At 37.9% G+C, this 26,328-nt stretch overlaps 1 protein-coding gene across 3 annotated transcripts in view; it reads right to left on the bottom strand.

The window, feature by feature from the left end:
- SRGAP1 (SLIT-ROBO Rho GTPase activating protein 1) overlaps positions 1-26,328 on the bottom strand; it is a 111,436-nt gene that overhangs the window by 38,016 nt on the left and 47,092 nt on the right. For all 3 annotated transcript variants that reach the window (XM_044423022.1, XM_044423024.1, XM_044423023.1), the window contains exons 2-4: positions 14,951-15,146; positions 13,474-13,636; positions 8,732-8,794 (exon numbers count right to left, since the gene is read on the bottom strand). In XM_044423022.1, the coding sequence (XP_044278957.1) occupies positions 8,732-8,794; positions 13,474-13,636; positions 14,951-15,146 (422 nt within the window). The remainder of the gene's footprint in view (positions 1-8,731; positions 8,795-13,473; positions 13,637-14,950; positions 15,147-26,328) is intronic.

The raw sequence follows: 26,328 nt of genomic DNA on the forward strand, positions 1-26,328 counted from the left end.
AGATGTAAACAGTCCAGTTGATGTAGCATAGCTGGAACTTTCAAGGTTTTTTTAAAAAAATAGAAAGCAAAGTCCTTCATCAAAGGCTCCTGAGAAAACTCAGCAGTCATAGGTGAGAAGAAAATGCAGGGTTCAGTAACTAAGGAAAAACCAGGAAAAGAGAGTTCTCACAATGGGGGATGTGGGATGCTTTCAAAAATCTGTGCTGGGCCCAGTGTTTGGAATTAGGAGTTAGTTGTCAAATTAAAATAGCAAATGGGGTTGAAGTGTAAAGTGTAAAGAGATGCACAGTGAGGCAAAAATATCTTTATTTATGAATCTGTATGCCATGCACTAATCCTAGATGGATTCTCTAGCGATTTATGTTGATCGGAACTGAGCTGATGGTGACTGATGAGGGATAGAGCAATGAAAATGTTGACTCAATGTCAAAATTCTATGCTGTTTATCATCAGGAAAATGACAGAGAATAACATGGCCAATACTGCAAAGCCTTTATCCAATCTATGGTTTGATCAAACTTGAAATACTATACAATTCTGGTCACTGCACCTCAAAGAGGATAGTGCTGGAAAAGGTACAGAAAAGCAGAAGCAAAATGTTCTTGGGACTGAAGGAACTTTTCTGCACATAAAGTTTTCAAAGTTTGGGACTAATAGAGGTGCATAAAACTATGCATGCTGTGAAGAAAGTGCAAAGACAGTTTTTGTTTCCCTCTCATAATACCAGAACTTGGAGTCATCCTATGAGGCTGAAGAGTGGAACAGGATTTATTTATTTTTTTCATAGAATTAGCTACAGATTTAGCAATGGCCCCCAAGTTAGGGAGCTTTAAAAGAGGGTCAGAAAAAATACAGGAGGCCAAGACTAAAATGACTGCTAACTGTGATAAAAATGTAATACTTCTAGAATCACCATGCCTTTGAATGTCAATCACCAGGGAACAAGAACAGGAGAGAGCAAGTTGCTACTGCACTCATGTTCTGGTTATGGGATTTTCATCACCATTTTAACCGCTCAAGGCACGTCTAGGAGTCCAAAACATCTTCCCTTGACAAGAGGTTGTAGACCATCTACAGTCTTAAATTCTAGAATGTTCCTGACATTGTGACATGGTAGCAGAGACAATTAAGAAGAAATCAACTTGCAAAAAGAAATTTGGACCCAAGATGTGGACAATATTATCAATATCATGCTCTCAACCATGATGGGTGTAAAAGAGTAATGACTCTTTAAAAAGCCATTATTTCAACAGCTTCAATTTGAATCTTAAAACATGTTTTCTATTACAAATTACACCTTTGAATTTTGCTGTACTCCTGAACTGGCAGTAAATGAAAAGAGCCAGGAGTTTATTTAGTAGACTTATGAATTATCTCAGAAAACAGTGCTAGTTGGTGAAACATAGTGAGATTGGAACAAAGAGTTGGTAAGGAGGCAAGACAGAAAGGTGCTGAAGACATTATAAAAAACCTTACTGATAAGCAGCAAAGTAAAAGAAAACTACCATGCGTAATTAGACATACTTGTCATATTTACTATATTAATTGTACAACTGAACTTTGTATTAATATTTCAATTTTAAATAGTTTATTATTTTCAAAAAGTGTACCAATTCTCCTTGTAGTGACAGGTACTTCACCTACTGGAAATACAAAGCTTTCTTTGCTTTTAATAGATAAACAGTGTAAAATGAATGAGTATAATCACTGGTCTTGGGAAACATCATCATTTTCATTGGGGTGAACCTGACTGGTAGAACATCATAGCCTCCAGGACAGCAATGGAGCTGTCTCAAATTACCATTAGTCTAGAGCAGAGGGCAGGGCATACTTTTAATTAGTCTTTGCCTCTGGATGTGAGGGAGATGTTCTTGCAGGGCCAATCCCTCCTGTGGGATTGGTAGGGAGGAACCCATTGAAGTCGTCCACCCTTGGCGACTTACGGAATTCCAAGGATTTCTAAAAGTGCTGCGGAAATTTTCAGTAACTGGAACCGGCAATTCTGTTGAGGCTCTATCTGCACTAAAGAATGGTGAGACACAACAGGCTATTGACATGATCATTCCCAAGCACCATCTCCAGACCTGTGCAGACTGAAGGTATCCATCATTCTCTGGAGAGCGCTGCATGATGAAACTGGCAGAGAGACAACTTGAGTGTAAGAGTTAAGCCAGGCTTTTCCTGGCTAACATGGAAATCTTGCTTCATTTCACTGCTCCTTTATTATTATTCCTATTGTTGGAACTGAATTGAAACTGCATTAAAACTGTATTCTTAGTATTTTAAATGCGATTTAAATACTTAAATGTAAATCTCTGTTGTTGCTATTTGCCATCAAATTGTCTCTGCCTTTTGGGAACTCTATGAATGAAAGCCCTCCAAAATGTCCTATCTATGAAATCCCATAGGGATTAAATAGGGATTTAATTTGTTTAGGGATTAAATAAAAATCTAACCTATAATAATAAATAATGCAATAAATAATCTTTCAGCATCAGGAAACAGGCCTTCTTCACAGTGGTACCCAATTTATGAAAATGTTTTCATCCTGGTATCAGTGAAGCACCAACTAGAAATAGTTTTAGGTACCAGTTAAAGCACCCCTTTTTTCCTGAGCCACGATGTTGCCAACTCAGCTTGTCTGTATTTATGTGTTTCAATGTTTTTATTCATGTTTATATGAATATCTTAGTACTGTGCAATTTATATTTTAATGTGCACTGTGATGTAATTTAATGTTTTCTTGTAAACCACTTAGAGATATTTTAAAATAAGGGCAGATTTATATAAATCTAGGAAATGAATGAATGAATGATGAATGGACGTCCGTCTGCACTGTCATGTTTTATGAGAAGAACTGTTTTTGTCATTTCCAGAGCTCAGATGGTTAATACAGTTTGATGACTGAGTTCCAGGTTCTCTTCCTCACATAAAAATCTACATGAACTTTTGTTTATCTGCTGCAACCTGAGCTTGTACCATTTGTTCCTGCTTCTTCACTGTCTCAAATCTGACCATATGTAAAGCAGTGAAACTTATGTAAAACTTACTTATTTTTTATTTATTTAAATTGCGATTTATATCCTGCCTTTCTCCTACAAAGGGCTCAAGGCAGCTTGCATCATTCTCCTCCTCCATCTTATCCCCACAACAACAACCCTGTGAGGTAGGTTGGGCTGAGAATCTGTGACTGGCCCAAAGCCACCCAGTTGGCTCCATGGCTGAGCAGGGACTCGAACTCGGATCGCCTGAGTCCCAGTCCCACGCTCTTAACCACTACACCACACTGGCTCTCACACCACTTATTACTTTAATTTAGGTTTAGGTTAGAGAAACATTTTATTTCTACAAGTTCAAAAAAATTCCAAAAGAAAGTGTTTTTTCATATTAAAAGCATGAGCAATAAAAGAATGAAGGAAAACATCTGAAGAACATATCTGGATGCTTGTCTGAACACAGGTGTACACAGAACAGCCTTTAGAATTAACTGCAGACATGGATTTTGGAGAAAGTTTTCCATTCCATTTGCATGGTTTACATAATATGGATGATGAGGAGTTGGATCCTGCTGGATACAAAATATCTCTGTAGTCTTTCTCAAATGATGGAATGTTGAGCTTCAGACAAGGTGAGATTTTTAACTGTTTAAAATATCCTTCAGCGAAAGGAATTATTTTTCAAAAAGGTCTTTCATGCTGGAAGGAGGTGAGAATCACATTAGACTCCAGTGGCCTCTTGTTCTTGGACCTATTTCTTTATTTATAAGCATTTGACATTTGTCTATTGATTTCAGCTAGCTGACTGAAACATTATCATTATCATATTATGTAAAAATGAAGTAGTTAAAAATGAGATAATGATATGCAGCAATGAAATGGACTTCTTCCTAAAAATGCTTCCCCTCCCTTCCTTCTGTGCTAATACAAATGAAAACAATTTACCAATCTACGATTTAACAAAATTTATCGAATAAATAATGTAAAACATCTATCAATACAGTGGTGGTTTACATAATTCCTCTCTCTGTTTTTTTCACAACAACCCAATGAGGTAGGTTAGGCGGAGAGCTCCAGGCACAATGAAAGCACACCAAATGCTACACTGTCTCTGAACTTCTACAGAAATCTTAAGAGAAAAGATTTGCAGTAGCTTCTGTTGGATCATGGCCTATACAGTCAGTTTTGTACTGGAATGGAGAAGTTTGCCTAACTTTGAAGAAGTAGTTTGTTATGAGAAAACCAAATGGAAAGAAATAATAATTAATAACCTGCAAAAAGAGAAAAGCACTCTGTTTAAAGAACATAGTTCATTCAGTTTAAAAAGCACTCAGTTGTTAACTACATAGCCCCTGAAGAAGCAACAGCAAGTGGAATAGAAAGTAATTGCTACTACTTCCAATCTAATAATGCACCACAAATTAACAGCATTCGGACAAGGTGCACCAAAGGCTATATGAATAGCTAGTGTTAAAGGCTGGACTAGTCTTTGTGTTTTGACATTCACTGATCATTGCATACAATATATGCCTGAAAGGATCCATTTTACTAATTTGGTTTACATTAAATAATTCAACCAAGATTCCAAAAGATATTTTTATCAGCACACTGGCACTGCTTCTTTCCAGCGGAGCAGTCCTTTGACAGTTTACTACCTATGTGGTGTATTTTTATCTGTTTTCATCTGAACCAACATTTTATGTTATGTTGTTTCATATGACAGACAGTTAAGGACAAAATAATCCAGTATATTATGAAAGCATACAGATTAAAAACCTTTCTTCTCAGCCTACTGCAGTAGCTTAAAAGCTTTAATCTGTTTCCTCATACAGTGACTCCAAGCTCTATGACATTCCTGAATGCTAATCAGGATTCAATAATTTTAAAAATTGGTTGTTTTGGGAACTATTTGTTAATCGAGCACAAGAAAGGGAGCAAAGGGAGCAATGTTGCAGCAACAGCTATTCATTCTTCGTCTACATGAAGCAAGCTCTATAAGAGGGATTTTCTGTAAATATTTTCTGAGAATAGTTGAGTGTATGTGTGTGCTTATATGTATGGTTTCATGGTCTATGTAGCTGCAGATCATTTCTCTGATATGCAATAATATTTGCTGAGATTTAAGATCTCACCAGCATAGCTTCTGGATTCAACATCTCTCAAAGACTCTGGCACTGTTATACTTCTAGATGAATGGTATCACCAAACATAACATGTTTCACAGACATCCCAGCTGCTGTATTTCAGCTTCAAACTATAAGGAGCGTAACAACTCTAATGCTGTACCTTCTAATCAGATGGGTGGCTGTCTTTTCTTAGCTCCAAACATTGGCGCAAGATTTTTAGTAGGACCAAGGCATTGAGGAACAATTGTTAAACACGCCTCCTGCTTGCCTACTGCACAGGGTCTCCCTAGGACTACACTTTGGAGAAAGGGGGGGGGAAATAAATACATGGAAAGATGACACCATTTAGAATGGGAAGAGTTAAAGTTCATCCCTAGAGATAAGGAACAGAACATCTAGCCAGGAAATGGCTAAATGACCTATACAGGCCATAATGGAGAATGCTGCCTGGTAGAAAAGCTATGAGGCAGCTGTTATTATTGCTCATCTACACTTGGAGATATTGTGCCAATGTTCTAGCTTTCTTTCAAAGTCAGATTTTGTGAGCTCTAGAAGGGACAGAACAAACAGGGAAAGAGATGGAACAACAAAGACATGCAGATATCTCATTTAAAAGTGAGTCAACAAAGCAAGGCTATCTATAGTAACAGGACACAGATGAGGAAATGGTGCCTGTGGCACTTAGGACCAGAGATGTTCAGGAATTAATACATTTAAGTTAAAACTGTGAACTACAGCAGAATTGGTGCACAGGTGCATTATGCCCTCAAGTGCTGTGCCACCTAATTCTGCACCAGATGAACCCTCTGAATAGTTTTCATGGATAATGTCACACAGAAGCATACAAGCAGGGCAACCACTTTCTTATCCATATGGACAGCTATTTGATAATATTTTATATATTAATGCAAATATGTATATTAAAGCAGAACTGAGTGTACAATAAAGCAAACTGGGACATGCTTCTCTGGTTAATTACTGCAAATATTCAGTGGAAGTAAAGACAGCAAGATCTCCCTACTTATATTTGCATCTTCATTCTGTGATGCACAGGAGTTCCCCAAGACTGCACAGGTTGTCAAGACTATCCTGCAGTCCAACATTCTTCTATATAAGCATACATTTGCTATAAGCAGCTAAGATTTTCTTGGATAAATCAATCTTGCTATTACTGGTCCACAAAGAATAATTTCACCCTATAGAAATAAGACAATTTCCCCCAGATGGAAAAAGCAATACTGCTACATGGTAACCATGTGAAAATCATGCCTATTTGAAAGTCTGTTAATACACAGCTGACTGAAAAAGCACATCAAGCAATACTTACAAACAGAAATTGATCTTTCAAGGTAGAGACCCAATTAAATTTAATCATAGCATTATGAATACCACTTTTCAGCTGTTACTATGTCAGCACCACACCCAGTCTTATTTGCAATACAAAAACACACAGGCTGCACACATTGCACATCTTGCAACTTTGACACATGTCAAGCTTACAGGATTTTTTGTTAGTACAAACAGAATTTTAGCACGAAAACAGATTGTCCTTTTCTCCAGTTTATCTATCATTAAATGTACCAACTTTTAATTTCAACTTGTGTGCATTGCATGTATAATACGCAATATTAATTTATATGTTTTGTCAAGATCAGGGTGGATTTGATTTAAATCACGTCAGTAAGACTAGATTTAAATCAAGTTTTTCTACATAATTTGCACATATGCTTGCCTTTCTGCGGGTAGAGAAACTTTTTAAAAATATTCCCAAACTGGGTCTCTTTTATGGCCTACTGCCATTATAGGTTTTTTCCTCCAGGGGAAAAAATAATATATCTCAGGCTTTACACAAGAAAATCCAAAGACTTGTGGAGTATTCTGTTCAAAAGGCTTCACTTCCATTTTTACTGTTTGTTCCTCCTCCTCACACTTAGCTTCTTGTACAGATCTATTCCACTTCCAACAATCTTTTTCTATTCATTGAATGTTTGGAAATGTAACACTTGAGAGGTAAGGGGTTGATTCTGTGCACATAGATTTGCAAAGGAACAATCGGATTAAGGTCTTTTTCGCAACTCTGTATATAGAACCTCATGCTACATAATTAAAAATGAACCCTTATTTCATGATGAATAGCCTTTGGACTAGAAATAGAAAATTATCTTTAGAATTTTTTCTAAAAGCATTGTATTTATTCATATTAATTTATGTTTAAACTTCAATTTAAATTAAAAACATTTTAAATAAAATATGATTCAAATTTTTAAAAATCTGATTTTTTGATTTTTAAAAAAATCATCTATTTTTATCTACCCTGGTCAAGATCCTTCATTTTTTTCATAACAATAACCCAAAAAAGAGATACTCAAATGTCAAAGAGACCAATTAAAAGGATCAAAGTTTTATGGCATTATTATTATTATTTTTTTTATTTATATCCTGCCTTTTTCCTACAAAGGGCTCAAGGCAGCTTACATTATCTCTCCTCCTCCATCTAATCCCCACAACAACAACCCTGTGAGGTAGGTTGGGCTGAGAGTCTGTGACTGGCCCAAAGTCACCCAGTTGGCTCCATGGCCGAGTGGGGACTCGAACCCAGATCCTCTGAGTCCCAGTCCCATGCTCTTAACCACTACACCATACTGGCTCTCTGATTATTATAATCAATCACTGTGAATTTTTCTAAAATATGCAAGCTGTTGGCATAATGCTGCAAGGCAGCTTATTTTAGGCTTTAAAATTGTATTTTAATTTATTGAAACAACAACATTCTACCTAGAAATTGTTTTAAAGCTTTCTTTTGAACTATTTAAATGCCTAGTCATAGTTATCTCTGTGGAATATGTTTCAGGGCAACAAACAGCTAGAAGGCCACAAGAGAAATAGCACCCAAGATGTTTTAAATAATAGATTTCATTTTTTGACATTCACTGACTTATGGTCATAGGGATTTGTGTGCTACATAGCAGTTATAATAAAATGCTTTGCTTTCTACTTATAAGCCCTTAAAGCAAATAAAAGCACATCAAGCATAAAGGCTCTGCCTGAGCTTTGGCAATAGTCAAGCATCTCAAAAAGGCCCTCTCAAGGAGTAAGCTACTCCAGTGCAGGCAATTATAGAGTCTGCTAACACACGAGGAAGACAAGGTCAATGGCACAATACTGTAATATGCAAAATATTAATGTTTTTCTTCTCCTTCCACTAAAGTTAGCAAAAAAACCTTTTACCAATGTACGCGCTTTAAAAGAAATACGTAAGACCAAATGCATCTACAAACATGCTTTAGGACAGCTATCATCAGCACCATAAAGGTGTAAATTACAACAACCCACTTAATGCATTACATATAATTAGGCCGAAATCAACCACATTCCAGCTAAGCATGTGGTAGGTTTTAAAAGCACACAGAGTTTTGAAGGCAATTAGAAAGTTTTAGAAGAATGTTTCTTTTGAGGCTAAATGAATAGCCCTATTTGTCTAGTTGTCAACAAACTAAAACATGTTATTGTTCTATCACATGTCAACTCAATTAGAAACATTTAAAATATGTAAAAATGGATTTTCAATGAACCATTCTTTCCACCAAAGCCAATTCAATATGCTTACCGTATAAAGCTCATTAAGAACCCTCATTAAATCTTCATGAAGCTGGAATGCAATCTCTTTGCTCTGTAATTAAAGAGAAATTATTAGGAAGAGTCACTTAAAACCAGAACTGAGCCAATAAGGGGGATTACATTTTTCACAAAAACTTTGAGAAGGTGGAAAATGTCCCCCCACCTCCCATTTTTCTGCCCTCTTATGGAAGGCAACTGAGTTAGTGTTCCTCCTTTTGTTACCCTAGGGTAATTAAATGTACCACAGCACAGCAAAACAGGAAGTTCTGAGAGGCTGCTTTGATAATAGGACTGTGTTTTCTCTTCCTGACACCCATTCAGGGTGAGGGTACTGAGGCTTTGTTTATCCTAGCACTGTGATTTCATAACATTACTATGTAATGTCTAGCTGGTTGGGATCATACAAGGAGACCAGAGAGACAGTGGAGGCAACAGCAAAGAGACTAATGAAAACAACCATGAAAGAAGGTACACAGAAAAAAATGCTCCTTCCCATCTTAAAATCACAACTTTTGCCCTAAAAATGTTTGAAGACATGTTTGATGCATCCTTCAACCAAAACATATCTGCATTTGAAGGCTAGCACAGCGGAGATTATAAGCAAGGCATTTTGACAGAATTCCAATATACCAATTCATAAAGATGTAGTGATGAGCAGGCAAAAATACAGCTGGAGGAAAAAAAGGGCTCTAAATTAAATAGCTAAACAGTTTATTAGAAAATAAGGGGTCAACCCAAACTGCTAATGTTCAGGATTTAATAACCTTTAAAAATTATAAGTATGTTGAATTACAAGTTACTATTACTAGCTGAAATTAATGTATGTATGAATAAATGAAATTTATTCATTTTTGTGTTTAAGGGCTTTCTTAACTGTTTGATTAGCTTTCAGAATGGTGTACAAATTAAAACAATCTATAAACATAAAATACATACAATGTATCACAGGATAGTTAGATGACTATCACCAAGAACAATAAATAGTGATAATAATATACAATAAAAGAATAAAACCAAATCACACCATGCCAATGACCAAATAGATTTTTAAAAACCAGTATAAAATCCAGTAATGTTATTTAACAATTAAAATGTTGGGAAAATAAAAAAATTAAACCTGGCACCCGTATAAGCAATCAGCCAGTGCCAGGCTCACCTCCTTGGGGAGCTAATCCCATAATTGGGGGGCACAGCCAAGAAGGCCCTTTCCCTTGTCGCCACTTCCTTACTTCTTTTAGAAATGGCTCCTGGAGAAGGACCTCCCTAGAAGACCTTAGGGTCCAAGGAGGTGCACATGGGAAGAGATGCTCCTTTAGATATCCAGACCCTAGACTGTTTAGTGTTTTATACATAATGTATAAATACGTAATAATAATGGTTTTCTGTTAAGATGAGGCCTGAAGCCAAGAGCAACTGATTTTCACCTCATCTTTATTTAAACTGTACAAAACCCTCAGTGTGCACATGCCATTTCAGTATCTGCATTAATTGCAATGGTGAGATTTAGAAGTAGCACTATTCAAAGTTTCAATGAAGGACCTGGCAGGTCTATGTACAATTTAAACCATATTTTGAATAAATAATATCACTTTGTACCTTTGCTTAGATTTTAAGTCAAAACACAGAAGTCACACTTCGTTTCCTAGGTTGTCCTGCTTATCTACCTGCCTTTGCATTTTACCCACTGATAATACCATATAGTTCTTCTCCCCTTGATGAAGTCTTTGTAAAATTTGTCTCTCAAAACATCTTGGTCCTTGTGAACAGCAACAGTTTTTGTATCTCATCCTTCAAATAGTTAAATTGTTTCTGAACATTCTAAGACATCACACAGTTTAGGCAGCACCAAAGATCATGTGAGTGACAAACAGTTTTTAGCAGGAGGAAAAATGGTGGCAAACCTCCTCCCTGAAGCATAAAGTCAGATGAGATCGGTAATTCTGAGGAGATGGAAAAATTATTAAAGTTAATTCTCACTAAATCTCTCTTCTCATTTTCAAAGAATCCCATCTCTCATTTTGTAAGAGCAGTGTTGCTGTAACACCCTGATTGATCTCAACATTATAATCTAAAAGAGAAGCTTCTTACTTACATGCTCATATATGATATGCCTAAATTCTAATCACGGAAGCTGCTCGAAACCTATTGATAATTTACATGTAGTGACACAGATGAACAGCTGAAGGATCTTTTAAACACAGTTGTGGTTTTTCAGAAAATTAGTCTGACACAAAATCATTGCCTGAGATGCTGTGGAGGAAATGCTCTAAGTGAATTGCTGCAATAAGTAGAACAATAATAGAATCAGAATTGGAAGGCAGATCTATTTGCTCCTGAAGACAGTGCCATGCTGAAATGCATTTAAAATTCTTCTAATGCAGAGGTCATGTAACTGCTGCTCCCGCCTCTCCATCACTCCATGCTACCCTGACATCAGCACTTCACCTCACGGGTGACAGCCAAGACAAGGACTATATTGTGAGCTTCACTTATCTGGCTGCTGAATAAATCTGAACACTTAAAATCTAATACAGCCCAAAGACACTGGAATAGCAAAAAGGGGAATACTGGAATATAGTTGGGTTCCTGATACTGAGTATTAGTTCTTGCCTGTTATATTGAAAGGGTCCTGCAATATGAAGTTCAGGTTTTCAATAATGGATACCTAGGACACTATGTCCTAAATTATTCCTAGGTGTTTTCTTCCAAATACAGCTACTGCCTTTCTGAAAAGGGCTCTGTACCTTGATATATATCAAAATATGCACTGCATATACCTCATACTACTAACCCTAAAGCAGGGATGGGCAACCTGTGACCCCCCAGATGTTGTATTCCAACTTTTAACAATCCCGGTCAACATGGAGAGTAGTCAGGCATAATGAGAACTGTAGTCCAACAATATCTGGAGGGCTACAAGTCTCCCACCACTGCTCAAAGCTGTATATGCTGTTTCAAATATCCAAATAGCAAATATTTGCCCGCTTCTCTCCTTTTTACAGATACATTCAGTTCTCCCCAATTCAGTTTCCTGGAACCAATAACTTCATATACTATCTATAGGTAGGCACAGATTTTAAAGACTACACACTTCTATAGTGAATCACTACATCTGAGGGAGGGTCTCCTTGAGCTTGTATGTAATCTAAAAGCTCAAGAAAAGGATCTATTTAAGCATGGTGGAAAACTAATTTCTCATATAATCAAAAAGCTTTGATGAAGATTTCCTTGGCAGTCATGCTGAAAAGCAGATGACAATGTTTCCAGTTAACTGGATCCTATAGGCACTGAGCACCTCCCAGCATTTCTGGCTAGAGAGCAAATGGAAGGAATGTCTCTTCCCCAGATCCTAATCATGGAAGAGAGACAGATTTAATCTAATTAACCCTTTAAAAAAAGAGAGAAATGTTTATTACTGACAGAGAATTAATAGTGCAATTGCAGTAAACATCTTAATTGAAAGTAGAGCTTATCCTAATTAAATTAAATGTGAAGGGATTATATAGCTGTTTTACCTCCCTCATCAAACAGCATTATTAGACTCCTTAACAGGAAAATAAGCAGTATTAAATACGTAGCAAAAGCTGTTCCAAAAGGTAACTTTTCATTGATTTGCAGCATGTTTACTCAGAAGTAAATCCCACTGAGTTCAATATAACTTGCATGCTTAGGATCTCCCTCTCCCTTTCTGTGAATTCATAAGCCAAATACTCTACATGCTGTTAGAAACTGTTTGTAATCAAGAAGACAAGGAATTTATAGTGAGGACAGATGGCACAGGCAATATATGTTTGACTTCAACTGTGAAGTAATTTACATGTAGCTGAACAGAGAAGACCAAATTTTCAAGGGCTGATTCTTTGACAGCTGGGTGGAGGCAGGAAAGCCCAGCAGAAATGCCCAAGCAGTTTTTATTCTGCTGCCTTCTGTACAGAAATGAAAAGCCAAAAATAACTTTAAAAACTAGGTTATGGTTAACTGACTGATGGACATCCCATCATCTAAAAATACTCCTTTGGTTCAAAGAGGAAAACAGAATAATATAAAAGGGCAGAGAATGATTAAACTCTGGAAGACATGGAAGCTCATGATATGGTCTTTTCTTTGACCTCACTGCAAGTTGGGCAATAAACAAAATTAACAGCTAACCAATATTTCCTCTAATCAGAGCATACGAGCTAACTACTGCTTCTCTAATAATAACTCACTCAGAACAAACAAACAACCTGCTATAGATTTTTATACTTTATTTTTGCATGTATTCAAGAAAGGAAGGTAGATACACAGCTCTGCACCTCATATTGCTGTGTAGCTGTAACAAGCAACAGAATACAGAAAATCACAGGCTACTCCTCCTCCTTCTCACACAGGGATCTCCTCTTGCCACTAAATTGTGACAGGGTTCTAAAGTTTTTCATAATACTTTATCAAGTGTGGAATTCCTTTTAAGTAGTTTTAGAGAGAAAAGAAGACATTCTTCTACTTCGGTAGGTTACATTTATAAACACGTTTCCCTTTCTTGAAGAAAATACAACATAGCATTTAATAAAGACATGCACTGAATGTATGTTCTTGTACTTAAAAAGTTCTTAACCTTTCTCTCTTGCAGTTACAGTAAAAAATCTCATAATGTAGTTAGTAATGTGCTGAACTAAGTCTCTTGCAGAGTATTTATTTAAAATGTGTTCCTTTTAACCACTTCCACTTTCATAGGAAATAATAGCAAAGTACCTTCTTGAACATCCTAGTGGAATCTTCACTTATCTGCATAAAGCGCATGATGACATTGTTCAGATATATGTCACTTAGGGTTGCATGATCTTTGCTTTCCCGTCTGACTTGGTTGAGGAGTAAATACCAGCAATTTACTGGAGAGAGCAGATTCTGGTCCTTCCTAGTAAACACAGATATTTAACGTAATTTGCTGCAAGCGTATTACCAGTTTCAACAAAAGCATGACTTCAACCAGTTTTACGATTTGTTAAATGCATGCACCACTCCTCCCTGGAAAAAGTGCCTTAGACACCAATAGAGAAATCCATGATTAGTGTAACAAGGAAAAAAACAGCACAAACAACAAAATCCATATAAATTCATAATAAACATAACAATACAAATACAAGAAAACACCAAAAAACATAATAAAAACAATGGAAACAATACAATTAATAAAATACACAATTTAATTGCATAAATCCAATGGACTCGTTGACACTCAAAATCAGGATGATAAAAGAATGGTAAAGGGTATCCTTTCAGTGCATATTTAAGGGGATTGAGAACTCTTTAGTGGTTGTGAGTTTTCAAACAGAGTATCATTTGAAACTCAGGTGTAAGTAATAAAACAAAAACAAGTATGTGAGACAGAAGCACTTATATGGCAATTCCTATTTGTCAACCTCATTCACATCCATGCAGGAAGTTAACAAACAATAGGGAATAAAGGATTGTCTGTTTTAGTGTTTCCAGTTCGCAGCTGTAGCAAGCAACTGAAACACAGGAAGTAACTCAGAGACAGGACATCCCCACATTCCCTTGCAAAATGTATGCCATTTAGACTGAGGAGGAACTCTCATTTACAAAAAGTAGAACAAGCTTCCGCTTTATACACTCCCACTGCAATGTCTGGAAACACACTCGGTTTAAATGGTGGACTGTCATATCACGCAAACAGTTCCATTTCACCTTTCTGTGTATGAAAGGCTAATCAAGCTATTTTGCAATGTTTTGGGAAGGACCAACACATTCCAAAGTCATTATGGACATTAAAATTCAAAATACAAATAAATAAATTATTGCTGTTTGACTACTAAACAGCAACATGCAACATAACTCCCTCAATAAAACCAGAGGGCTGGTTCATATAATCTTGGTCCATGAACCCAAGGTTATACCAGGAACAAGCCATGTGCCTGTGCACACTTTCCTTGCACATCTGGGTTCAGTGAAGATATCCTGGTTCTCTGACAGACAAACAAACAAACACACACAGTGGGGAACATCCTTGTTTCATATTCTAATCTGGGGAAAGCCCTTAAATCAAAGTTTAACTAGTTGGACATCACAAGAAAATGAGATTTTGAAGAACCAAGGTATCTTTTTTGAAGCCAGCTGGAGGAAAGTAAACATGCAGGTAAACAGCTAACTCCTAGACTGAGATTGCAACACTTAAACAGGGCTATCAAATATATAGGGAACCTTGTCTTACTTGTACTGTTGATGGTCCTTAGTACTTCTTGTCTTAGCCATAAACCTTTCTGCCAATTTTTCTAGATTGCGAGAGTATTCAGTCTCTATTTCTGCCTTTTTGCGAAAGAAATCCTGCAGATCCTGAAGAAGCTGCACCCTCATCTCAGTCTGCTGCTCCAGACATTTCTGTTGCTCTATTAGTTGAGCCCGAATCTCTAGAATGAATCACAAAACAAAGCAGTCAAATGGAGCTGACACATCCAGTGCATTCCACAATCCCTTAATAATAATATAATCACGAAGGAACTACATGATACTTTAACCGGATACTCTTTTCAACCAACATTAATAGGCTAGGAAAATAGCTCTCAAAGAAAAAAAGTATAAATGCAGACCTACCCCAATTACTTCTCCCACAACTGCTGTGCCATCTCACAAGCATCCTACTGGTCCCACACCCAGTCCATTGCCCTGCTACTCACCTCCACTGTTCCACAGTAGCTACACATGCCCCATCACTCTTGCTTCTCAAAGCTTTCCAAGCAGTTGCGGGTATCCTTTACCAGGTAGTCGGGCATGCTGCACAGCCAAATGCTGGCCTCCAGCCCATTCTTCTTTCCTCAAAATGTCACTGCATCCTTGTGGGACCCAGAAACATTCAGGAAAAATTCTGCTGGCTTGGAAACCAGTGCTTAACTTTACAACATTTGCCATGTCACTGCATTTTAAACCTTTATATTGTTGCTATATTTTAATTTTGGTCCTTATTTTATACTGTAGTTTTGAACTTTTAGATTATATCATGTTGCATTTTATGGTTGACATGGCCAGAGAACTGTCACTATTGGGCATTATAAAATGTAAATCAATCAAACAACCCTATCTCTGGTGGCACTCATTCTCTTGCCAAAGGGATGTTATCAAGACCACTCTGTCTACTCGTTCTTTCCTTCAGCAAATCAAGATCTTTGCAGTCCACCACACTTTCAAAATGATTTGGATGTCCAATCTTTACTAATACTATGGAAAATTCTTACTATTGATTTTTTTGGTTCAGTTTTATGGCCCTCCAAACTTTGGTTTTTAAATGATTTTTTAAATATTTGCTTTTGTGTGCATGTGTATGTGCTCTACAAGTGTGAGTTGTCTTTGATTCCTGTCATAGACCAAACGTAGGGCAAGATTTTAAAGAAACAAATGGTAATATACATCTTTATGACTGTAGGCAGGTTTTTAAAAATCATCGGGACTGAAGAAGCCAAACGAGATGTATTAAGAGAGCCTCTTCTATCTCACTTCCTTGTATATGACACAATGTCATTGAACTGTATGTTTTCTTGTCCTCTCTCCATTTGCGAAAGAGGAAAGAAATTCACAGTGCAATGATATGCCACATGCTCTTTGTGCTAGATGTTGGAAGGCAGACTACATGTGTAATGGGTCTTTTTCCTTAAAACATCCCGTTTGATTTTGAAGTGAATAAATTGTGTCTAGTAGTTATGCTTGGTGAATTATCTCCTTTATCAAGATAGGATGCCAACAGAAACACAGAGGGAGATGAACCCACATTTCCTACTTCCCACTACTGTTCTATACCAGCTGGCACACAGACATTAGCATCTGGTAACTTTTATTTAATGCTCATATTTCTGTTGAGCTGAAGTGTTAAGTTCTTCTCTGATTACTAGACTGTGCAAACTAAAACAATTAGATATTTTATTCTTTTCAAAGACATGACACAAAATGAAAAGTCTACAAAGCACAAATTATGACTCCAAGTACCAAACACTTATGGTCCTTTTTTTCTAAGTTGCCATCAGTCCATAATCCTCCACAAGTAAAAGACATCACCATTGAGAAAGACTGGCCTCCTGGTGCCACAGCTTTTGGCTGCTCTGGCAGTCTGAAACACTGTCACCACATTAAGGTGTGCATAGGATGCACATTCAGAAACAGACAAAAGCAAAGAGCAAAAACGGGAGACATTTTTCAGAAGATCCAAGAAATCAAAGGGATATTCAAACCAAGGTTAGGAATGCTCAAAGACCAACAGGGGGACACAGTATCTGAACAGGATACTATAAGGAGAAGATAGAAACCATTTTAGGGATGTGTGAGGGATCCATTTGGGTGTGGGGATTTGTTGGATTCCCTGGGTTTAGCTCCCCAGACTTTGGCCTGCTTTGCAGTTGCCTGCAGTTTGTCTTCTTGGTAAAAATGCTCATCATTCATGGGGCACTCACCAGGAATCAAGCCTCACGTGCTAGCAAGCAGTGTCCCTCTCCCCTGTATGCCACCACCAGAATCAGCAGCAAGAGGAGAAATTGGTTGTGGCTGGCACCCCTGCTCACAGCGCTCCCTTTCCATGCACACACCTCCACTGCCACTGAGAGCAGTATGGAAGAAGGCTGGTCACTGGAAATGGCGGCTGGTGTGCCCACATGCAGTGCCCCTCTTCCATATCCTGTAGCCACTCCTGATAGGATAGGTTGCTGGTTGTGTAACTGGGGGTCTGTACGCATTCACAGACTTTCTCTTGACTTGTTTTGCAGAACCAGGATGAGCATTAAAGGAAGTCTGTGGACACCAGAGGGATGGATTCTGAAAGGGTTTAACCTGGTCCTATACAGTATCTGAAAGAACTATTCAGCCTAGATTAGCTGAAGCAAATAGGGGTGAAAGGTGATTTTTGTCTCCCAAGTGCCACAAAAAGAAGTACCTGGACTATCCAAAGGGTCTACATTCAGATTTCATATCAACTCCTTAGTCCTAAACCTGTTAGCAGTTAGCAGTGTAATAACTGTAGCTAGCTATGTTGTTTGATGAAACTTCTGATTCTTTGTCAAACACCCTCATATTAGGAAATGCCACTGATTTCAATAGAACTTGAAGGACAATCTTCTCAGGGTGAAAACTAATGCCTTCAATCATTCCTGTATTTCCACCTAGACTCCTAACCAGTAACATACAATTCTCAACATTTACAAGTGATCCATATGCTTACGGAAATGTTTCCTGATGTCGGTATTTCAGAACATACTCAACAGTATCTCAAAACCTGTCAATTTCCTCACCCCTTAGTTCAAAAGACAGCCTGAGGATTTGGTACAATAGCTTTCAAAATACAAATTCAAGAGACTTTCCCCCAGTTTACTTTTAAACCAAGGGCAACTTAAAAGAGCAGTTTGGAATTTCTGACAAGCATCTTATAAAAGACTGCAGCTGGTGAAAGTGTGTGTAGTCTGCCATGCTTGCAATACACTTCGCTCTTAACCTTGACCTTACTGAGAAGATATAGCTTCAAGAGATATAAAAAGTTTCACTACCAGAAACACTCAATACCGATTATTACATATTATTAAGAGCAGGAGACTAGTGGCTCACAATTGACTATGCTGACTGTGAATGATGGGGCTTGTAGGCCAAAACATCTGGAGGACCATAAATTGCCTATTCTAAAAGAAACCCTCCAACAGTCATGATTAAGATGAATTTGTATAACCATATTCCAACACTCAATGACTGCAACATCTTGAGATGACACATGCGTAAAACAGCTCATATCTTAAAGTCTAAAGAGCTTTCCTATCACCTGTCATCGCCTCAAGCATAGTATTTTTCAGTTTAGGAATTGACACATTAAGCTGTAAATCACTGAGTGATAAATCACTGAGTAATGTGTACACTTATGCATGAGTCACCACTGTGTCCAGAAACAAAACCAGCTGCTGTCTACTTGCCCCTAGCCAGCCACTGCGTTTTTGAGACCTTTGTCTAACCTCAGATTTCAATACAGCACATGGCCTTTGCATGCCAGTCTTGAACTGTTTTATGCGGCTCCTGTGCATTCTAAATTGGTGGGGTGTTCCAATTTATCTTTGTTTTCAGAGTTCATTCTGTGCCCGGTGTCTTCCAAGGATATCTGTCAGGCAGCTCCTTCAGCCAAACCCTCTAGGCTATTATTTGAGCAGAATACTTGCTCAGCGGGTACTGAAGAAATTGTTTATCACTTGCTCTGAAGCTGGAGTACATTCCTATGGGGATACTGCAATCTGTTCTGAGACACACTTAAAAATAATTCTTACAGATCCATTCTTTCTTTTCTCTGTTTTTAAAAAATATGGGTGCAGAATTCCCATCAGGATACGAGAACACATACACACTGAATAAAGCACTTGCTAAATGCTACTTCTGCATGCAAGTGTTTGTTAAATGTTACTTTTGCCTTTTTGTTATTTTTGATCCTGTCAGCTTTTTTTTATGCTGATACAAGAAGAGTAAACTACAGTGCCCTTTCATTATTAAGGTAAACACCAAATTACAACTGATTACTATGGGGCTTTTAGTGACCCAGAATTACATTTAGCTCTAGCAAGACAAATGTATTCCCATAAACCAGTCACTCCGCTTACCGGCAAAACAAAGTCCTGTGAGTATTCTCACCCTTTTAGTATCTTGAAAACAATAGCAACTTGCTGTGCCTGGTTACATAATAATTACATTGCACTCCAAACTAAACACATGATCCATTCTGGGGCATATATTCACAACATGGAGTAATCCTAAGTACAAGAAAGGAGTTGTTCAATTGCAACACAATTCACCCAGCTCCCAATTTACTGTGCCCTCTCCTTAAGAAAATAAATACAAAAATCTTTCAGCAGCTTTTGAAGTAGCACAGCTGCTTGACATCTGGATGAGTGGCAGCAGCCTCTGACTACTAATTCATCATGCACCCAACTCAGTTCAGGCTGACATACTTCTGCCACTAATGCTTTGATATTTCATTTAGTTACATAAAAATATATGTTCCAAAAGAAGTGTACAGATTAAATTCTGTCACATCCCGGTGACCATGTCATATTGCCTCATAAAGTGGGGAAACCATAACATACTAGCTGGATAAGGAATATTAGGCTGCATATTTACTTTACTGTAAGTGTATTTTAGATCCTGCAATTTATTATACATGAGGAAAAGGAGCTATTGGATGTTACATCAACTAAGATGGGCCTGAAATGGGAAGGCAGAAGAAGCACAAGCTGTGGAGATGCACGGCCTCAGTAGTCTGAAGTCTTTGCTCATCTCTTGATCAACTGCTGCGCTGTGAATCAACTTTTCACAACCTGGTACCCTCCAGAGGTTTTGAAATGCAATGAACATCATTCCCAGCCAGCAAGGCCACTGGTTGGAATGGAGGAAGTTGCAATCCAGCACCTCTGGAGGGCACCAGGTTTGGGAAGGCTGAAATGTCTCTCTTAAGCCTTAGTTACTGGCAAGTATAAACATTTTAAGATAAATCGTGCCTATAGTTTTGGTCTTCTGGCTCCACCATTTTGCCTTCAGCCCAGCACCAACGACTGGAATGTGGCCCCGAACAGCTTTTCTTAAATGGAATTCAGTCCTCAAGCTGAAGGTGATTCTGCACCCGTTTTATAACAACTGGCTCAAGAAATGTCATGTTGCAATTAAGAAATCTGTCACCATTTCTGGAAAATCTGCATAAGGATCAAGTATTTATTATTATTATTATGTACCACCTTTATTAAAAAATAAAACCCTGCAACAGTAGAGATAATAAAAAGCAGTGGTTAAGAACATGGGACTGGGACTCAGTAGGAACTGGCTTCTAGTTCCTACTCAGTCATGGAGTCAACTGGGTGCATTTGGACCAGTCACAGACTTGCAGCTCAACTGACCTCACAGGGTTTTTGTTGTGTGGATAAGATTGAGAGAAGGAGGAGAATTATGCAAGCCACCTTCAGTTACTTGGAAGATAAAAGGGCAGGCAAACAAACAAACAAAGATCCTCTGTAGGTAATGCTGCCATTAAAAGAGCCTCTATTGCTCCTAATACTTTGGCAGGTTTACAGCAAGATGGGTGGATAGCCAGGGCCTAAGCTGTTCAGGGCTTTAAAGCCCAGAAAGCCAATGGCAACCAGTATAGGTCTTTCAGGACAGGTGTCATATCATTCTGATCCTGTGTTCTAGTTAACAGCCTAACTGTGCATTTTTGTACCCACTGAAGCTTCCAGACATACTTCAAGCATAGCTCCAAGTAGAACACAGTACAACACTTCAAATATGACACAAACAATGCATGGATAACTGTGGTCAAGTCAGAACAACACAGGAAGTAAAGGAAATATTACACCAAGTATAATTGTGCAAGTGCAACATCTGCAGTTCATTCACACTAAAAAGTTTATCAGTGAATATTACTTTTGCAATTAATTTTTTTTTTCAAATCCCTCTTTCTCACACATCGTCTCTCACATGTAGGTGCACAGCACACAGACATATGTATACTCAACATCTTCTTAGCCCATTCCATTGACAATGTAAACTGTAGCCTACAAAAGCTCTTGCCAAAAGAAACTATTTGGCCTTTGACATGATGCAACGCTGCTTGCCTTTTCATTGCTACAGATGAATTAGTCACTCTTCTGAATTAAGAATGGCTCTTGTATCCCAACATTCAGCTGAACCCTGGCTCACAAAACCCAAACCTGTTGCCTAGACTGTATTAAGATGCTATTCACTGAGGTAATGTTAAGAGTGCCAAACTACTCTGTGTGGCTGCAGGAGCTTTTGTTTTTTGTTCCTGGCTATTCATAATCAGAGCTGATAGCCATTTGGCTGCCTATGCTCATGGACATTGAATGGATGGCACTTTGCCTGCTCACAATTTGGTAAGCCTGAAACATCTCAGCAGCAGTGCTGAGTAACATTTTGTGAACCACTGCTCCTGTGGAAACTGGCCATCTGTGCCAGCAATTAAGTGCTGGCACTACATCTGTCCATGCTGATCATACAGCAAAGACTCTATTTTGCTCTTTGGCTGGTAGGACTTGAGAACTTGAGGTCAAACCAAGGAAAGGAACAGTCTTCTCATGCATTTATGCTTCTGTGTTCATCTTAGAATCAGTAGTCAAAACAAAGCAAAGAGGTATATGAAAGATCTCAAACTTTTCTGGGTTGTGGGCACATCTGGCATTTTGAAAAAGAACCCTAGGTACCAAAACAAATTGAAGGCAGCTGGGGGAACACTGCCAAAACCTGGGCATCCAGGTTCAGGGCCATATTCAGGTGTGTTGTTGTTGTTTTATATTACATTTCTAGCTCACCTTTCTTTCTCTTGCAAGGAGCTCAAGGCAGCCCACAAGGTTCTCCTCCATGCCATTTTTTTTCAAACTTGAGCAGATCCTCAGGGAGTGTGTAACCTGATTCTTTGATCTGCTTTTTGATTAACCAAGAGAACCTCTGTCTGGTCAGGATTAAGCTTTAATTTTTGCTCTCTCTCATTCATTCTGGAAATGAAACTGGATTTATTTTTCTATGAACAGAAATAATGTGGTAAACAGGAACCCAACATAGCCATTGCTATAGTAAAGGTTAACAAACTCTGTCCTTCCTTAATACTGTGAAGACCTCTATCAACACTGCATCCAGGTACAAGTCAGGAATGATATACTGCATTTACAGCAATGCCCTAAAGCACAGTGGAAATGGAATAAACTGAACTCTTCCATTTTGTCTGGCAAAGGTCTTTTCAGACATGACAAACATATGAATGCAATCCTCAAATGCCATCTTAAGTGTCCATCACCATTAGGATAGTAAGTATTCTAGAAGAAGAAAGGAGGAGGGTGAGAGGGGAAAAACCAACTCTGGACAGCCACTGAAAGGAAATCCTAAAAAGTAAATGAACTAATATGAGCAGCAACCCTGTAAAACCTGTGCCTACAGCTAGCTCAATTCAATTGCAATAGATGGCTGGCAGGCCCATGAGAGTTGCCAGGATATACTTGACACTTTCAATTGTGTGATGCTTTAGAATTAATATCAATATTCCCTCACCCCCTCCTCTTGCGCTCTGAGAGCTCTAAAAGTGGGAAAGAAAATGACTTCAATAACTCTCCTTCAAATGACTCTTTTCTTTGTAGCACTGTTGGAACTGCCAAGCACTTAAAAATCTTTTGACAAGAGCATTTTGGAGGACAATATTACACTCTTCTCTTACTGGTGTACCATAAGATTTATTTACATTTATTAAAATATTTAGCATATTTCACTACTGGTTCTATTTTGTCTAAAAGCTACACATTAAATCCTCTACATTTGAGGCACATTGCCAAAGACAATTAATATAAAAGGGGAAAATAATGGATGAATAGAGAAAACCAGACTGCATAAAGCAGTTTCAATGACAAAGCAATGGCATGATGTATAAAATAATCAGAGGATCCAGGAAATATTTAGATTTACTAGTAAAGCACCAGTGAGTCCAAGTGGTTGGGTTTTCTAACAATTTCAGCATTTAAATTCTGTTTCAATACACAATTAAACCTGCAATCCTTTTCAGATATAACTGGACATAAATGCCAATGGACACAACAGGATTTACAATGGTTAATGATTTTGACATTAAGCTGTACCTCCATGCACACATATGGGTAAGCAAGCTTCAACAAACTCAATGAGTTGTATTTTAGAATAAGCAGGCAAAGGACTGGTTTATTATATTAAATGTAATCTATGGCACCAGCTTCCAAATAAATCTGCTTCAGGCCAGGATGCCTTAGGCTCCTGATGCCAGATGTCAGGAGCCTAAGGCAGCAATAGTATACATAATTACCTGGCAGTAAGCTTCACTTAGTCCAGTAGGTGAGCTCCAGTGAGCCATTTGTGCTAGCAGAAAGCACTTTTGTTAACATAAAATAAGGAGTAGACAATCTTCTAATTTCCTCCAGCTGCTGTTCAAACTGCAGCCCAACTGCAGCCCATGAACCACTCTACATGCCATTTTGGACAGTCCCTAACCCTAAATAGTAGGGCATACGTGAGCGTGCACAAGAGATTCACACCACATTAGATGCCACTTCAGAGAATTCCCCAGACCGAAGGAGAGACTCAAGGGGCTTGAGCAAGGAAAAGGAGGTAGGAACTCTACTGGCACTGCTCTGGATTCACTGCCATCAAAATCAAATATAACATAAAATAAAAATTCCAACATATAGACAACCCAACTCTAGAATATAGAGTGCATTAACTGTAGTCTACTTGGCAATGGTAGCATAATGATACCATGATCACACTTCTCATTACTAAACTCAGCAAGGAAATTTAAAGCACTGACCTTGTTGCTAGGAAAAGTATGCTATGGCTGTAAGGCAAAATGCTGATCTAAAGAGTATCCCTGTAGCATATATGAGAATTCAAAATGCGTAATGTTTTGAGAATGTGGAAGGATAATTTTAAAAATACAGACCTGTAAAAAACATTTGAAATCATATTACAAAATGCAATTTGGGCTGATTTTATCTTAAATTGTCTAAATCCTATACATACATATTTCCTGACAAATCCCAATAACTGCTGTGAGATTTACTAAGAAAATCAGCTTAAAATCAGAAACTCCTTTAACTTCTGCAAATGTGGGGTTGAGCAATCTGTATTTCCTTTCAAAACTGTACAATCCTTTAAAGGTCATTAACAGTTTGCAAGATTTGGTTGTTTCTGAGCTAGATAATTGGGTATTTAACTCTAAAAGAAACCTGTAGGGTAGCTTTGAACACTCCTAAAACTGGTTCTGAGGGGGATGAAGGAACTGGTGAGAAGACAGAACATGCTGATTACTGTTGGGGAAAATTCTTAATTCTAGTTTGCACTGCTAGAAAGGTTAAATTGGATTGAGGAGCCTGTTTAATTAAATTTAGCTTTCACTGTGATAAAGAAAGAAGATGTTCCCCTTGGGGTATCTGTTAATGGCACACACAGAAAAAGAAAGATTTAATATCCAAAGCCTGGGATTTTATGTCTTTGCATATTCAAAGCAGGAGTAAACCCTTCTTTTCCCAAACCAGTGACTCAAGTAGTATGCAGTTACTGGTCATGCTTAGACTGCAAGAATAATTTAAAGATGATTACCTTTTAAAAGTCAATTTATATGACATTACATATTTTTTCATAAAAGAGGCATAGGTCCCTGTGTGCCCAGCAGATAACTGCCAACTGTATTCTCTCTTCAAATGGCAACCCTTTTGACCCTTAGAATGAAAAAACACACTTTTAAAAGCATGGTAATAATACACAGAAACACAAAACTGGAACAATCACATTAAATTCTCTGTCCAAAAGCCAGGCTCCTCCATATACCAGTTCTGCCCAACCCAAATTAACCTACATCAGCCTTCACCATCTAATGTGAGAGTCGTAGTCTAACACATCTGAAGGTACCTGACCAACAATATCCACAAAGGTCAAATGTACTCAAAACAGATGCCTGAAGAGCCATCCAATATTTAAGAGATATATTTGCGAACATGTAACGCCCTTATTGTTACAGCACAGATCACTCCATGACCACAAAAGCACACCTTTCTGCGAATGTGTGTGTACCTTCTCTGCTTCACACATTCATTGTTTGTTCTGTAGTCAACTGTTGTTCTTTTGACTAAGGATACACAACAAGCCTTACAACAGCATAGCTTTAGCATGAGCAATGTCTGAGCATATATTAGGTTTTGTATCATGCACCAGCTCAGCCTTCTCCAACTTGGCACCCTCCAGATGTGTTAGACTGCAACTTGTATTATCCCCACCTAACCTGGCTAGTGGCTGTGCTCAGTGGGATGATGGGAATTACAGTCCAACACATCCAGATAGTGCCAGGTTGGGAAGGATGCATTAGACGAGAAAGAAGATGCATTTCTTTGCCTCTCACATACACAGTCCAGCAGAAGGCAGCTAAAAATTAGAGCAGTACAACTGCAACTCAGCCAAAGAATACATCCCCAAAAAGACAATTTATGTAGAAGAAAATCTGGACTAATCTTGTTTAATAGTGGTTCCTAGCACATCTGGCCAGTCAAAATTGGGGACAATAAAATGGTCAAGTACTGTTAATTATGATTAAACAGCATTATTTTTAAAGCATTAATTTTAACAGAACAAAATAGATATTAGAATCATTGGCTGGTGTGATACTTATGCTAACTGCAAAAACACATTAAGTAACTGTTATGAAACTTTAAAAAAATCAAAACCTGGAAGGCAATCTCTCACAGAATCATTAAGAACAAATAAACAGATGACATAGAGGAAACACATTCTGTTTCCTGTGGCAAACATAATAGCATTGTGGGCAGTCCTAGGAAGCAATATTTGCAACCAATGACTGCTTGTGTGCCTATTTCCGTTTGGAGATGCTTGAAGTCTTCAGAAGGAGAATTGTTGTTATGCTTTTAGGTTGTTATGCTTTTAGGTTTGATCTCCAGAGAAAGAATAATACGATAAATCTCAGGCTATACACAGAAAGATCCAAAGACTTGTGGAGTATTTTGCTCAAAAGGTTTTGTTTTCATTTTTACTGCTTATCCCTCCCTCCTCACACTT

The sequence above is a fragment of the Varanus komodoensis genome, unplaced genomic scaffold (assembly GCF_004798865.1).
Source record: "Varanus komodoensis strain SLA01 unplaced genomic scaffold, ASM479886v1 scaffold13_1, whole genome shotgun sequence".
NCBI classification, from domain to species: Eukaryota; Metazoa; Chordata; class Lepidosauria; order Squamata; family Varanidae; genus Varanus; species Varanus komodoensis.